The sequence below is a fragment of the Plasmodium gaboni genome, chromosome 9 (assembly GCF_001602025.1).
Source record: "Plasmodium gaboni strain SY75 chromosome 9, whole genome shotgun sequence".
Lineage (NCBI taxonomy): Eukaryota > Apicomplexa > Aconoidasida > Haemosporida > Plasmodiidae > Plasmodium > Plasmodium gaboni.
In genome coordinates, this window is record NC_031489.1 from 443,861 (window position 1) to 461,361 (window position 17,501).

The following is a 17,501-nucleotide window of genomic DNA, read 5'->3' on the forward strand; positions in this document are numbered from 1 at the left end:
TATAATATTAATATATATATAATTTATTTATATATATTTATTTATTTTATTTTTTTTTTTTTTTTTTTTTTTTTTTTTTTTATTTTTATTTTTTTTTTTTTTTTTTTTTTTATTTTTTTTTTTTTTTTTTTTTTTTTTTTTTTTCTTTTTTTTATTATATTTTATTTTTCTTATAATTACAAATTCATATATAATGTTCACAAAGGTGCACAAATATAATTATTCACACAATATTTTATTCATAAAATATTATATATATAATATTCTAAAGAATAAATAACGAGAAAAGTTTTTTTAAAACATATAATGATAATTTTGTTTATAATCAATATATGACTAACCAAATGAAAAAAAAAAAAAAAAAAAAAAATATATATATATATATATATATAGATTTGTTATTTATTTCTTTTTATAACACGACGAATTTATATTTCAGAATAAAACTGGTTCCTATTATATATATGTAAATATTATTGACACATGCCTTTTAATAATATAATATATATTATATTACATTATATATTTTTCATTTTAATTTTTTATTAATGCGTGTTGTTATGTTATGTATATATATATTATTACACATAAAAAATTTTGGTTGTAAATAATTATAATAAGAGTTAAACATATATATGTATATGTATATATAAATGAAAAGATAAAAAAAAAAAATTATGAATAGATCAATGTTATACATTAAAACACAAATATATTACTATAGGTTTGTTTATTTATTTTTTTGTACTTTTATGCTTATGATGAAATATTATATATATTATAATTATTAGATATTAGACATACACATATAATTATACAATTATATTATATAATCATATAATCATATAATCATATAATCATATAATCATATAATTACATTTTAGCTACTATATGTGAACTATAAAAAAAAAAAAAAAAAAAGGAAGATTCATATAAAAATTCATATTTGGATATACCATAAATAAATACAGACTTATCTTTGTGATACTACAAAAACATTTTCTATATATATATATAATATGAATCTATATATGTTGCATATTTCTTTTATATTATGAAAAAAGGAAATAAGATAACTATTTGGGGAGTATATAAAAGTACTTATAAATATAAATATATATATATATATATAATGTACAAATAAATTTATTTTTTTATAAATATGAGAAATGTTTGGCAAAAAAAAAAAATTAATTATTTGAATAAAAGTCAAATATTATAAGTGACTAGAAATATATTAATAGTACAAAGTATTATATATATATATATATACATTCTTATAATTTTCTTATTATTGCACGTTTAACTCAATAATTCTTGTGTTTGTGTCTCTTGTTGGATCAAAAGGTCTATAATATGCATAGACTATAAAATAATGTCCAGGTTTGTGAGGCTTAATTTTACTTATCAACATGGATGAGCCCCCAACAAGCTGTTCTGTTGCCTTAGGATAATTATTACTTGTTGTGTTATTGTAACTTCCTTCTTTTGAATTATTTATTGAATCACTTTTGTTTGAATTAGAATTTTTTGGTAAGGGCACTGGATTCGTTACTGTAATATCTTGACTAACATATGATTGTGTTACTCTTTTAGTAGGAAAATTAGATGGATCTATTAATGGCTTCTGTTTATGCACTCCTAATAAAGACCATACAAATCCATTTCCACTTACTGAATCTAGATTTATACATAATACATTATTTGTCTTTGAATTTATAGTTAAAGTTTTTTCATTTATACTATTTATAATATCTCCTAATTTTATAACTTGATCACATGGTTCATTAGGATTTAATGCATTATCATGATATTTTTCTCCTGATCCTAATTCACTAGTTTCTTCTTCTGAAAAAATTCTGGCCTTAAATTCAGGTACGCTACCTGAAACCTTTCCACTTCCTTGCATATTATTTAATATACTGTTATATCGAGAAAGAAAATTAAATGTATGATTATTATTCGAACCAATAAAATCGGTGGAATGAATCAACTCTGGGTTATTCGTATTATGACTGCTCATATAATTTGATTCAATGTAATTATTTTTATTATCAATATTTTTTGAAAAAATATTTGATACAGGTACTTGCTGATCACTATTTATAATCTCGTTTTCTTTTTTAAGTATATTGCCCTGTTGTGTATTATCTTCTTTTATCTTTTCTTCACGTACTTCTGATTCGTATATACCAACAATATTATTATTATTATTATTATTATTTGATGTGTTAGCTTTTGTAGTACTGTCAATTATATGACTATTTTCATCAACTGGATTAGAGGAATCTTTTAAATTTTTGCTTATTAATAAAACGGAGTCTTTATTATTATTATTTTCTTTTGTAGAATTATTTACATAATTATATGGAATAATAGTAAAATTAAATGGAGCGTTTCCTTTGAATATTCTCTCTGCTATATTTAACCACGTAGATCTATTCACAATTTCAAAAGAGTAAGTGTTATTATCTATAAAGGGATGAAAAAATATATATATATATATATATATATATAAATCAATTCAAATAAAATAATAAAAAAAATTAATATTATTGTATTAATATGTTAATACATTTTGTAATATTTCACAATAATTTTTTTTTTTTTTTTTTTTAAAAAAAATAAAATATATATAAATAAACATATAAATATATAATAATTTAATAAATATAAATCTATATATTTTGATTTATCATTTTTCTATGCCTACACAAGTATGAACACTATTATCAAAATAAACAAAATATAAATAATATATAACATATATATATATATATATATTTTTTATTCTCTTGGCAATTTTTATAAAATTTACCTGAACATCTGGAAAGATGGGCTATGCACGATAAAAGGAAAAAAGAAAGAAAAATTAAATGGTTCATTATTATAAATCAAAAGAAGAAAAAAATATACATAAAAATAAATAATAATAATTATTATTATTATATTTATATATATTATAAATATATATTTTTTATTTATTTTATAATAAACCTTTTTCTTTTTTTTTTCTCTTAATTGTTATTTATATGTAATAAAATTATATATATATGAATCAATTTGATCAATACAAAAAAAAAAAAAAAAAAAAAATAATAATAATAAAATAAAATAAAAACTTACATATTTATATATATTTATATTTTATATATATATTATAGAAGGGAAAAAATAAGATATCTTTTTATATAAAACTCTTTTTTTTTTTTTTTTTTTGGTAACATGTTTTTATTATTTAATAATCATATATATATATAACATATAATATAAAAATACCTTAATCGGTATATTATATAAAAATGGTACATGCATTTATTAATATTTATATAATATATTATTATATATGTAATAATTATAAATAAATAATTATATATATATATATTAATTTTATATTATATTTTTATATATATTATTATGTGCCTAATAAAATATTATTTATCATTTATCATTTATCATTTATCATTTATTATTTATCATTTATCATTTATCATTTATTATTTTTTTTTTTACATGTTTTAAATTGCATAACTATAAAAAATTGGAATAATAAAATTTAATATCTTTCACGGGCTTAATTTTATAGGACGAAAAAAAAAAATGTACTTATTATTTTATATAATATTTAATTAATAATATTTCATATTCGATCCTATATTATATATATATATATATATATATATATATATATTAATATATGTGCATATAATATATAATGTCACAATAAAAATGTAAAAAAAAAAAAAAAAATGAGTGCCCTCTTTTTATAAAAATATATGCATGTGTATCAACAGTGAATTGTTTTTTTATTTATATCTTGCATTTATAGCATTCATTTATTTTAAACAATTAATAAAATAAAATAAAATTAACCATATTGATAATCATTCATTTTATTTGTCATATGAAATATTTGTGAAAAAAAAAAAAAAATTGTAAACATATTATTAAAATATGTTTATATTTATTTTTACATGTATGCCTTGCCAAATATTAATTTTTTTATATTTATATTACTTAATATATCTAGTATATATTTTTTATATGCTAAATCATTTGTTGAATTAATATTATCATCATATTTTTGTGGTAAAGACTTTTCAATATTATTTGATAAAAGGGTTTCTTCTATTTCTTGTTCATTTGTTGACATATCTTCAATATTTTCTGATGTTTTTAATTTTTTTTTGCTTTGTGTTATTTGTTCAGGGAAATATTTGTCATTTATATCATCATTAAAATTATTATTTTCTTGATCAAAATATATATTTACATTATTCGTATTTTCTATTTTATTAAATGAGTCTTCTGGATCTTCTTTACCTTTAAGAAATGAGGATGGTATATGTATTAATTTTATAAAATAAAAAAGTGACAATAATGCAATAATAAATTGATAAAATAATTCTTGGAATGTTTCACCTTCATTTTTTATTTCATCTTTAATTATATTATAATGGCTAGCACTTTTTTTTTTATTTTTATTACGATAATTTGAATTATAACTACCATTTCTTAACTTTTTATCCTCTAAACATTTTGTGTCCTCATTATAATTTTTATCATCAGCACATTTATACATTGCATGATATTTTATATTGATATATTCAACAAACATACTACAGACATTAATATATTTAGTATTATAATTTTCTATAAGTTTAAATATAATTAATAGATCTTCCATTTTTGATTTATTTAAAATATTTTGAAATATATGATTCATTTCAAAATTATTATGTGTGTCTATATAATTGTTTAAGGTATGACAATCTTTATTGTTTAATTTTTCTTTATTATTAGAAATATTATCATTAAAACGTTTTGCCATTTCATTTGTTTTGATATCATTTATATTATTTATATCATTTAATTGCAACTTATTATAATGTAATACATTTAATAATTTTTGTTGAAGATTCACATTTAATATGTCAAAAAAATCTGATGTATGTTCATGTGCTATTAATTCATTAGATAGGGGAAATAAAAATATACTTGGAAGTACTAGAAAATAAAAATATTCACATATAAATACTAAAAGATATTCTATAAATAGTAAATCATTATTAAATATATCATCATATGATAATAAATTATTATTATTTTCAATAACCTTTTTTATATTATTATTTTGATTTTCATATTCATTATTTTCATTTTTTTTTATTTTATCTGTTCCTTTGTTATCTAAATTATTTTTTTCAAATATATTATTCATTCCATTTTGATGATCCTCAATATTTTCTATGACCACCACTTTATCTTCTTCATATCTTATATTTTGTTTGCAATTATTGATTTTTTTTGGAGTTAGGCAACAACTACTCTTATTTTTATAATAATTGCTTATGTTATTTTTTATATTATTTGATTCATTTTTATAATGTGACCTCTCGTTATTTATTTCCATATTATTATCATGATATTTTATATCCATGGATGAGTTTTTATTTGTCATGTGATTTGTGTTATTTAAGTTAATTTTATAATTTAGAAAATCATTCAACAGTTTTAATTTGTTGACAAAGAGAGGCATATTTAATGTATTATTATAATATATATATATATTTTTTTTTTTATTTTTATTATTTTTTATTTTTTCTTGTATGTATATATAATTTTCTAAATTATTTATATAAGACAAATCTTTTATAAAAAGATAGATATCATTCAATATTTTTTTTAATGTATTCATTTTGTTAATATATAAATTTATTAGAATATCACATATTGTATTTAATGTCTGTTTCATCTCCTTTTCTATATCATCATTAGCTTGTTTTAGATCATTATAATTATAAATAAAATATTTCTGTTCATACTTTTTAAACATCTCACTTATAAGTTTAATTCTTTTACGTAACGAAGAATAGATAGGTATGTTTTTTAAAATAATATTAATTATGCTAATACATATATTATATTTATTTTTTCTATATATATATTTAATCATTCTTAAACTTATAGATCTGATTAATAATTTATAATAATATAAAAAAATACTTTTTTTAATATTATATATTTCTTCATCTTCTGATTCGTTCACATCATTGTCGTCACGCAAATTTTCTTGTTTTTTAAATGAATCTTTCTTATTCTTCTCACTGATATTATTATTATTATTATTATTATTATTATTTTTTTTATTATTATTTATTTTATTATTTATTTTATTATTTATTTTATTTTTGTTTTTCTTCACATCTACCTTTATATTTGACATATATCCTTCCAACCTATTTACCATTCGTTCATATTTATATATTAATAAAAATTCGTTGACATTCCATTCTTTTTTAATTACACTTATAGGATTCATATGATGGTCTTCTGTCATATGTCTAGACAAATTATTAATAATATACTGCTTCAAAATATTACAATCATCTTCAAAATCTTTATGCAATAATTTATTTATTGGTGTTAAAGATTCAGAAAGATTAAATGCAGCATATCTTTGAAAATAATAATTTTTATAATTTTGATCATTTTTTAATTTTTTATTTATATTATCATTTGACAATAAAAGGAAAGAGTTGAAACTAGAAAGTGAGTCATATTTCAATATTTTATCTTTATCACATTTTGAAGATATACAACTTATACAACTTATATTTTTAATTATATTATCATCATCACAACCACCACCACAACCACTATCATTATTATGATTAATATATAATGAATGATTTTCATTTATATTGTTTATATCAAAATCATTTATACAATTATATAAAGGTATTTTTTTTTTTTTTTTTTTTATATTATTATTTATATTATTATCATTTTGTTCTTCCATATGTTTCTTTTCTGTTTTTTTCTTCTTCTTCTTTACTGCTTCTTCATCTACACAAGATTCTTCTAAATAATTATTTTTCCTTTTATTATTATATTCTTTATTTTTATTTAATAACATATTATTATTATATTTATTTGTATCTCCTTTTTTTTCTCTTATTTTTATATTATCACTGTGGCTGTTATCATTCCCCTGGCATAATATATCATCATGAAAAACATTAACATTATTATTTTTTTTATTATTATTATTATTGTTTTTTTTATTATTATTTTTTTTTATTTTATTATTTTTATTTTTATATATATCAATCATATGTAACACATATCTATAATTGTAACCATTTTTATTCTTCAAATAATTAATGTGTTTTTTAAAAAAATTACTAGAACAAAATAAAATTGCAAGTGTTTTATACACGGCATTAATATTTATCATATTGAAAGAAAGTATTATATCACTCTTAAATATATTAAAATTTTGTTTGTATGTTTTATTTCTTTTTTCTTTTTTTTTAGATTCACTGAATGCATCATTTCCATTTTGATTCTGAAGAAGAAAATATGATAGAGGTATATTTAGAAAGGACAAGAGTTTTTTATCATAAAAATCTTTTATAAACATATAAAAGAAATATTTAATTTTTAAAAAATTTATGTTGTTATTTGATAAGAGTAAATTATCTATGATTATATAATATTCTTTTAATTTAAAAAGGACATTGTTAAAAATAGGATTAAATATAATATTATCTATTAAATTATAATAATTAATATATAAATTAAATATATTCACATAGATATTTTTCTTTATAAAATAATCCATATTATTAAGAGCAGACAAAATACAATTATTAGTTATGATAACACTTATATTTAATAAATAAATTTCTTTTAAATGCATTAGATATAATAAAAAAGCACTAAATATAGAAGATTTTAATTTTAAATAATCTTTAATAAAAATAATTAAAACACTTTTTTTTTTTTTTTTTTTTTTCTCATTTATTTTGCTCTTTTGACAACACATCTGATTAAATAATTCATTCATATTATTTCGATCAACTTTTAAAAAAAAATTCGAATTTACTTTTTTTATAATTCGAATAATTATATTTTCTACAGTGTCATTAGAATATACATTAATAATACAAGATATAATTTTTTTTTCTTTTTTTAGCATAGTATATTTGAATAGTTGATTATGACTATTTTTATGATAAAAAGAAAGATTATCATATATAAGATTTATATTATTATCACATGTAAGATTTTTATTATTATCACATGTAAGATTTTTATTATTATCACATCTAATATTTATATTATTATCACATGTAAGATTTTTATTATTATCACATCTAATATTTATATTATTATCATATTCATAAGAATATGTCTTCTTCTCATTATTATCATTATTATGTTGATTATTATGTGTGATATAATTATCTTTAAGTGTCATATTATAATTATAGCTCTCCATATTATTATTATTATTATTACTATCATATACATCCTGTTTTGTTTCATGTATATATTGTCTTTTCGTTTTCATTTTCTTACAACTATTTAATAATTTCAAATAGTTACATATAATTTTATATTGTAATAGATTAGAAAAAGGGCAAGTCTGAGTCTTTAGAATTAATAATGATATTTTATCATCCTTTAAACATAAAATTGTATTTAATAAATTTATTTCTTTATTTATAATATTACTCAAATAATTATATATAAAACAATTCATATAATTATTTATATATAACCATGTCTCATTAAATGCTTTACTTCTAAATAAAATAGAAACTATTTCATCATCATTATTTATATTTAATAATTCTTCTTCCTCATATATATATCTATTTTCTCTTTGTCTATTTAATTTCTTATTCTCACTTATACATTCTAAATCGTTCTTTAATTTTAATATAGGACTTATAATAGAGGTTGTGCATATATTAAAATCGGTGTATATTCTTTCATTATTATTATTCCAACTTATTTTTTTTTTTTTTATTAATACATCATCCTTTTTTTGTTTGCTCAACCAACAAGAACTAGTAACACGAATGTTTTCGTTCTCCTCATATCTTGATCTCAACATAGTTGTAAAAAAAAAAAAAAAAAGAAATTTAAAACAACCAAATTTGTAGTATAAAAAAAAATTATATGACAAACTAGAGGAGCACACACATAAATAAATAAATATATATATATATTATATATATGTATCAACAATATGTTCTTATGTTCTATTTTTTTTTAACTTTTTTAGATAAGCCAATTTATTTCACAAACATATATATATATATATATATATATATATATATATATATATTATATATTTTATTTTATTTTTTATTTTTTTTATATGCTCTCCTTGAGAGTATATTTTACATATGGGTGTATTTTGTATAAAAAAAAAAAAAAGAAATATATAAAAATATTTATATATTTATATATTTATATATCTTTTCGTTTTAATAAAAAATATATATTTTATTATTATAAAAGGAAAAATATGCATTGCTATATTTATATATTATTTATCGTTTAAAAAATATATTCACAAATAGCTCTCCCCCCAAAATTTAAGAGACTAAATATAAACAATATACTCTCATATGTAATATATTTAAAAAAAAAAAAAAAAAAAAAAAAAAAAATTTTTAATTTATATATTAGCTAATAGTTTGATTAAAATTGTTACAAGAAAAAATAAATAAAACATTTTGTGTAATTTTTTATTTTTTAAATGTTTATAGAATATACAAATAAATGAATAGATAAATAAATATTATATATATTATATATATATTATATATATATAATATATATATATATATTTTTTTTTTTTTTTTTTATTATTTCTTCTCAAAAGTGATTTCCCTTTTTTCATTTTGAATTACATACCTCTTGTGCTCATTATAAAAATTTGTAAGCTGCTTATGTATATCTTCAAAGTTGTCGAAATGATAATAAGAATAAGAATATAAAAATTTAATTTTTTTATTCACATATTTAAATAATTTTTCTTCTTGGATGATATCAAGAATTTTGGTTGGATTATTATTTTTTTTATATAATTTTTCTTTATACAATTGAATCTTTTGAATTTCTTTTTTAAAAAATCTTTTAGTTTCATATAAACATCTAAGTATTAATTCTTTTAAATTTAATATTTTGGTTACATCTGTAATTACATTATATAAAACATTTTTTTCTCTTATTAATTCATCGTTTTCAATTATTTTCTCAAAAATATTATTAATTGTATTTAATACATTTGTTTGTGGAATATTAAATCTATTTAAAGATTCTGATATATATAATAAAGAATAACAGAATTCTTTATTATTAATACTTTTATTATATATACGATGTAAATAACAATATGCATATATAATTTCTATAATTATATATATAACTTGATCGTTAACCTTCTTAATACAACAAATATGTTCCTCAGGTATTTTCATTTTTTTTATTACACAGTTTAACCACCAAGGTTCATATCTTTCTATATATAAATTCATATCATTGTTCTTTATAAAGGAGAAGAATTGTTTTTTTTCTTTTTCATTTAAATTCTCTAATTTTATTTCATCTTTTAAAGCTAGCTCGGTTAACACCTTATATCGTTTATTGCTTATCTGCCATTTTTTTAGATGCCCAGAAGGATTCTCCCACTGATCATTGTTATTATTATGATGAGGATGATCATTATTATTATGATGATCATTATTATTATTATTATTATTATTATCATCATCATCATCACTACCATCATCATTATCATCATCACTACCATCATCACTACCATCATCACTACCATCATCACTACCATCATCACTACCATCATCACTACCATCATCCATATCATTATTCTTTCCTTTTTTCTTCTCTGGTGACTCATATCCATTTATTATCCTATCAACGTTAAACCCCTCATTCTTACAATCTGCCTCATCTTGTAAATCATAAAATTTCTTCAACTTGAATTTAAATTCCTTTATATCAAAATCAGTCAATTCATTATTTCTTATATTTTCATTCACCTGATTATCTAAAAAAGATTTAACACATGAGGAATCATGTAATTTATAACATTCAACACTACAGTATACTATTTCACATGAGGGGCAGACATACTGAAACGTTTTATTTTTACATACTTCACATGTTTTTCTCATTCTTATAAATTTTTTTTTTTTTTTTTATCATACCCTATATATTTACATGGTATATAAAAAATAAAATAAAAAATAAAATAAAATGAAATAAAAAAAAATGAAAATAAACAAATTTTACATATATATTATATATATATATATATATATAACTATATTTTTATAACATAATTTTTCCTTTTTTTTTTTTTTTAAATATATAGACTCCTTTCTACATTAAAATGAATATATTTTTTAAAATATACGAATATAAAAATATATATATATATATATTATATGTACATATTTTTGAATATTTATAAAATAAATGAAAATTAAAAAAATAAAGAAATAAATAAATAAAATATACTTATTTATATATTCTATTTGATTTTACGAATTTTTCAATGACGTACGTAGAATTAAAAATTTTAATCCCGCATTTATATATATAATATGTACATATTATTTATTATTATTATTTTATTATATATAATTCAGAAGGAACCTTAATATAAAAAAATATACAAACATATAAAAAGAAAATATTATATATATATATATATATATATATATATATATATTTTTTAATATTTATACTTTTAAGAAAAAAAAAAAAAAAATTCGTCTTTACCAAATTTTTATTTTTTTTTGAAGTTTTGAATATTAATAGTTTTTTTTTTTTTTTTTTTTGATCATACAAAAGTTTTAATTTATTATGTCCACATTTTCAATATTAAAAAGAAAAATATACATATATATATATATATATATATATATATATATTTATGTGTATTATATTATACATCTTAATGTATATATTTATTTAAATATCATTTTTTTTTGTTTTTTTTTTTGTTATTTTTTATTCTTCTGTGTTTAAGTAAAATAATTTAAGATAATGTCGTATGCTTTATAATTTGGTTCCTTGTAGTCATTTTTTTTTTGGTTTTTTTTTTTTGCTCCTCTTTTGTTTTTACGAAGCTTCATTTTGGGCAGTATGAGTGGTATGAATGTCATAAAAAAAAGACACAAGAGAATAAAACAATTCGGAAGATTAAATGAAAAGATACTAGTTGATGAAAAGAAGATATAAGGCTCTATTTGAATTATGTTGAATATTTTTCTTTTATGATATATTAAGAACATTAATAAATTATAAATATAAGAACAAAACGATAAAAGAAAATAGGATGAGGTAAAGGTAAAAACAAAATTTTGTAATTTGGTAGCTGAAAATATATTACTTATCATTAAAAAAAAGATACAAATGGACATAACTATTAAAATAAGTACACATAAAATATGTTCAATAAAATAATTTCCTATAATTTTATGTAATAATATAAATACACTAGGTCGAAATAATAAGTGATATATAATATTTCCTAATAAAATGGACTGAGAAAATACTATAAAAACCCATCCTATAGGTTCCTTTCTTATTTTTTCAATATTTAAAAAATATATATCTTCACAAGCATTCATCGATATATTATAAAAATAAAATGTCAAAAATATACAAAGTAATACACATAATACAGGTGGGAATAATAATAAGGTACTTTTTAATAAAACAAAAAATATAAATAATGTCGATATTTTAGATATGAAATCCTTTGCAACCATTTTGCCTTTTCTATATCCATCATATAATATTCTAATACAAAAAATATACATAAAAAATATTAATAATATTAATAATATATTATTATATATATATGGTATTTTATTTTCTCCTTTAGATATTATTTCCATATCTTCAATATCATATCTATAATTATTTATATATTTTAACATATTCTTTCTTATATCCTTTTGAATATTATTTATATTATATATATCAGGCAAACCTTTTATTAATTCATTATCTACATCATCTATTGAATAAATAAAATCCTTCTTATTCATTTTATTCCATTCAATCCTTTCTACATTTATATTATAATCATTATTATTTTTATTTTTATAATCAAGTCTATTTCCATTTTCAATATCTATACCTTTCAATGCAGACAAAGCTAAATCTATATTTATATTTTCTGGCTCTTTAAATAAATAACTTCTGCTGATATTCAAATCATTCATATGTATATGATTCCCTTTTAAAATGTTATACATATATAACTTGTTGTTAAAAAATAAAGAATCCATATTATAAACATTACAAATGCTAGACAAAAAAATGAATGTTATTATTCCTACCAACGTTCCTCTTAAATAACATACTCTCATTTTATTAAAACAAATATAGAACAAGACAAAAATATAACGAAAAAAATAAAAAAAAAAAAAAAAAATTTTAATTTATATATTTTAAAATATATAATTTGAACAAAGAAAAAAAAAAAAAAATAATATATAAGAGGAATTATTTTAACGTATTAAAAATGATACAAAAAAAAAAAAAAAAAAAAAAAAAAAATAAATAAACAAATGATATTATATATATATGTATATATGTGTATATTTTTTAACAGTGTGAAAAAAAAAAAAAATTCCTTGAAATAAGTACTTCTTTCTATATACTTAATATATATATATATATATATATATATATATATATATATATGTACACATGTAGGTCTTTTCATTATTATACCTTTGCTGCCATATAAAATGTCAAATATATACACGACATTTTTAATTATGATATAATGCATTATAAATTTTATTTTCTTATATTTTATTGAGGAAGTTTACATTTATGGTGGAAAAAATTATATAAATGTAAAATAACATTTAAAAAAAAAAAATAAAAAAAATAATAAAAAAAAATAATATATATATATAATTTTATTAACAAAATTATTAAAAAAAAAAATATATACATATATATATATATATATATATATATATATATATATATATATTAAAAATATCAAATTGTGATCAAGGTAAATATATATATATAAAATAAAGACATACAAATATATATACGTATATATTGTAAAAATATAAAAAAATATATTCAAATGTAAAATAAACTAAAAATAGGGGATAGATATATATTTATATTTATTCATTAACTTTTTATTATTCATCCTTTGTTTTTGTGTGGATTTTTTTTCTGCGGAACAGCGATCCAATTACTTTTAGAAATATATATAAAATTTGTAAAAACCATAATAAAAATAATATATATACTATTGTATGCATTACCACCTTTGTTTTACTCTTGCATTCTAATGTTGCAAATTCATCAAGAATAATATGTAAATCTTTTCTTTTGGTATATATATTATTTTTATTATTAAAAACCTGATTGGCTACTAAGATTTCTACACCATCTGAATCATTTATAGATGTCTTAATTTTTATTTCATTATCATTTACATATGTAATATTTACAGAACCAAAATTATTAAATGAATATATTTTATTCAACTCAAATGGACTTACCTTACTTAAAAGGTTTGTTAAAAAAAATATAACATATTTATTTATATAACTAAAAATGTTCTCCTGATTTACACTACTACTTGTAACTTCTATTACACTTTCTTCATTTCCAATTATACTACCAAAATGAACATCCCCACTTAAAAATAAAAGACCTTTTGGTTTTGTTTTTTTTATTAATTCCCTTAAACGTTTCAAAGAGTAAGGCATCAAACCCCAATTTTCATTAATTAAAAAAAAAAAAAAAAAAAAAAAAATTATGAACGGTTAAGGCAAAATTGTGAACTATTCATATAAAATTATGAACGGTTAAGGTAAAACATTGTAAAGAAAATAAAAAAGAAAAAATAAAAATCTTAACATATAACGTATAATATATAATATATAATATATTTTTTATATAATAATACTAAATGGAAAAATATTCGTATATAATATAATATATACATATATATATATATATATATGTGTGTGTGCATTTTTTTTTTTTTTTTTTTTTTTTTTTTTTTTTTTTTTTTTTTTTTTTTTTTTTTTTTTTTTTTTTGTACCTGGGTAGAGGATATAATTATGTGGGCACGAGCTTTCGAATTGGTCAACTCCTTTTCTAACCATTTCCATTGCTCATTTCCTAATATATCATTTTTACTATTACAACATAATCCAAAAATGGATGAATGGAAACGTGACAAAAATGAAATAAACATATGAAAAAATAGATCTTTATATGAATCTGGGGCATAGAAAGGATATGGATCTTTATTATATCTAGTATCTAACATAATAATTTTAACTTGATTATTTTCATTATTTGGATCTATATATAATTTGGATATATATGCACCATTTCTTTTATATCTGATATCATTTTTATCTATATTTAAATAGTCTAAGTATTTTTTTTTACTTTCTTTTTTATATTTATATAATCGATCACCATTATTTTTATTATAATCATGATCATCATATATACCATCAATTTTAAATTTCTTTTTTAGTTTCATATAAAATGGGTCTTTCTTAATATATGTATAAGCATCATCTAAACATTTTATTTCGCTACAATCTGTATAAAAATAATCACCTATCCACAGCATAAGCTGTGGTTTCCTTTTCTCTATTGAATTTAATAATGTATTATTTACTTTTCCTTTTTGATAATTACAACTCAGAAATACAAAATTAGTTAGCTTCTCATTAATTATTTGATCCCCTTGGCATCGGGCATATTTAATAAAAATGTAAAAAGCAAAAATTAATTTTATACAAGTGTTCATTATTCAAATAAAAAATAAAATAAATAAATAAATAAATATATATATATATATATGTATATAATAACGCACACCAAAAAAAAAAAAAAAAATAACAATATAAAATATTAACTAAATAATATATTATATATATATAATTCCTTTAATAGATAAATTTAAAAATATATACAAAACATATGATATATCCTTAGAATACAATAAATAGGAATTATTTGTTTTATTGAACAACTTTTTGAAAGTGTTAAATAAGTCGATGAAATAAAAAAAAATAAAAATATATAAATCATAATAAAATAACAAAAAAATAGGCATACATATAAATGTATTATATATTTACGTGAAATATTATAGATTAAGTAAATATTTTTATCTTATTAGTAATATATCAAGCCTTATCAATATATATATGTACACGTATATATGTATATATGTATGTATATATGTATTTATGTATTTATGTATTTACTGCTTTTTATTATATAACAAATATAATTCTATTAAAATGTTTTTTATCACCACTTTTATATTATATTTTTTATTCACATAAAACAATAATGTATTTATAAGTAGGATTATATATATATATTATATATAATAATATATATCAAATGCCTATACATATAAAAAGGAATGATTTAGAGAATATTATGTAAAAATTAAATGAAGAAATAATAACACATAATAATATACGTTCTTTATTTTATATATATTTAAAATATTTGTTATAAAATTGCTATTGATATAAGTGTAAAATTAAAAAAAAAAAAAAAAAAAAAAAAAAAAAAAAAAAAAAGAGGGAAGTAAAGAAATGAAAAAATCTCTTTTTGAATAAAAGTATAAAATTAGTTAGACTTATATAAAAAATAAATAAATAATAATAATAATAAACAGATAGATAAATATATATATATATATATATATATATATATAATAATTGTAGTACAATTTATAAATGTAATTCTTTTTTTTCTTTTTTTTTTTTTTTAATACCATATTATATTATTACTCTAGTATGATGAACCTTTTTTATTATTAATGTAAAAAAAAAAAAAAAAAAGAAAAAATTATTTTACTTTTACACATTAAGGAACTAAAGAATATTTTAGGGAAATAAATAAATAAATATATATATATATATATATATGTGATATATTTTTCTTAAAATTTTCTTTTTTTTTTCATATTTTTCTATTGTCATATTTTTATATATATACAACATTTCTAGATGAATAAACACGAAACAAATTAAATTATATACTTATTTCTTTTTTATAAAAAATAAAAAAAAAAAAAAAAAATAAAAAAAAATAATAAAAAAATTATATTATTTTATGGCCCTTAAAAAAAATGCACATAAAGTAGTAGTTTCATAAAATATTTAATAATATTGTAATATGAAAAATAATAAAAATATATAATATATATATAAATATATTTTAAAAATTTTTTTTTTTTTTTTTTTTTTTTTTTTTTTGTAAATTTTTTATTATTATAATATTTCTATTTTTTTATATATTTTACATAAAGGAAATGATGTATAATTATTACCCATCCATTCCTTTTTTTTTTTTTTTTTTTTTTCATCTTTCCAATAATTCTATATTATTTTACATATAAAAAGGAAAAAAATTTAATAGTGTGGATTTTTTTTAATTTGATAAAGTGTAAGAAAATAGATAGTGTTTCCTTATATTTTTTTTAAATAAAACATTTAAAAAAAAAAAAAAAAAGAGGCATTTATAAATTGCACATAAATTTATTATATATACATATTATATATATAATAGTGTATCGCATGGTATAATATCCAAATGTATATTCAATCAAAAAGTCACATGCTAATCTATGAATATTA

At 17.3% G+C, this 17,501-nt stretch overlaps 5 protein-coding genes across 5 annotated transcripts; all 5 read right to left on the minus strand.

Moving 5' to 3' along the window:
- Window positions 1-1,291: 1,291 nt before the first annotated feature.
- Window positions 1,292-2,885, minus strand: PGSY75_0911900 (falstatin; the record flags this gene model as incomplete). Its single annotated transcript, XM_018785536.1, has 2 exons — window positions 1,292-2,472; window positions 2,819-2,885. The coding sequence occupies 2 exons, from the start codon at window positions 2,883-2,885 to the stop codon at window positions 1,292-1,294; spliced, it is 1,248 nt and encodes a 415-aa protein (XP_018641877.1).
- A 1,085-nt stretch (window positions 2,886-3,970) lies between these two features.
- On the minus strand, window positions 3,971-8,908 carry PGSY75_0912000 (hypothetical protein; the record flags this gene model as incomplete). The annotated part of the gene is made up of 1 exon (XM_018785537.1): window positions 3,971-8,908. One exon carries the CDS (start codon window positions 8,906-8,908, stop codon window positions 3,971-3,973), a length of 4,938 nt encoding a protein of 1,645 aa, XP_018641878.1.
- Window positions 8,909-9,668: 760 nt separating this feature from the next.
- On the minus strand, window positions 9,669-10,997 carry PGSY75_0912100 (hypothetical protein; the record flags this gene model as incomplete). Its single annotated transcript, XM_018785538.1, has 1 exon — window positions 9,669-10,997. One exon carries the CDS (start codon window positions 10,995-10,997, stop codon window positions 9,669-9,671), a length of 1,329 nt encoding a protein of 442 aa, XP_018641879.1.
- An 855-nt stretch (window positions 10,998-11,852) lies between these two features.
- On the minus strand, window positions 11,853-13,208 carry PGSY75_0912200 (putative membrane protein; the record flags this gene model as incomplete). Its single annotated transcript, XM_018785539.1, has 1 exon — window positions 11,853-13,208. One exon carries the CDS (start codon window positions 13,206-13,208, stop codon window positions 11,853-11,855), a length of 1,356 nt encoding a protein of 451 aa, XP_018641880.1.
- An 801-nt stretch (window positions 13,209-14,009) lies between these two features.
- PGSY75_0912400 (hypothetical protein) lies at window positions 14,010-15,649 on the minus strand (the record flags this gene model as incomplete). The annotated part of the gene is made up of 2 exons (XM_018785540.1): window positions 14,010-14,624; window positions 14,924-15,649. The coding sequence occupies 2 exons, from the start codon at window positions 15,647-15,649 to the stop codon at window positions 14,010-14,012; spliced, it is 1,341 nt and encodes a 446-aa protein (XP_018641881.1).
- Between the last annotated feature and the right edge of the window lie 1,852 nt (window positions 15,650-17,501).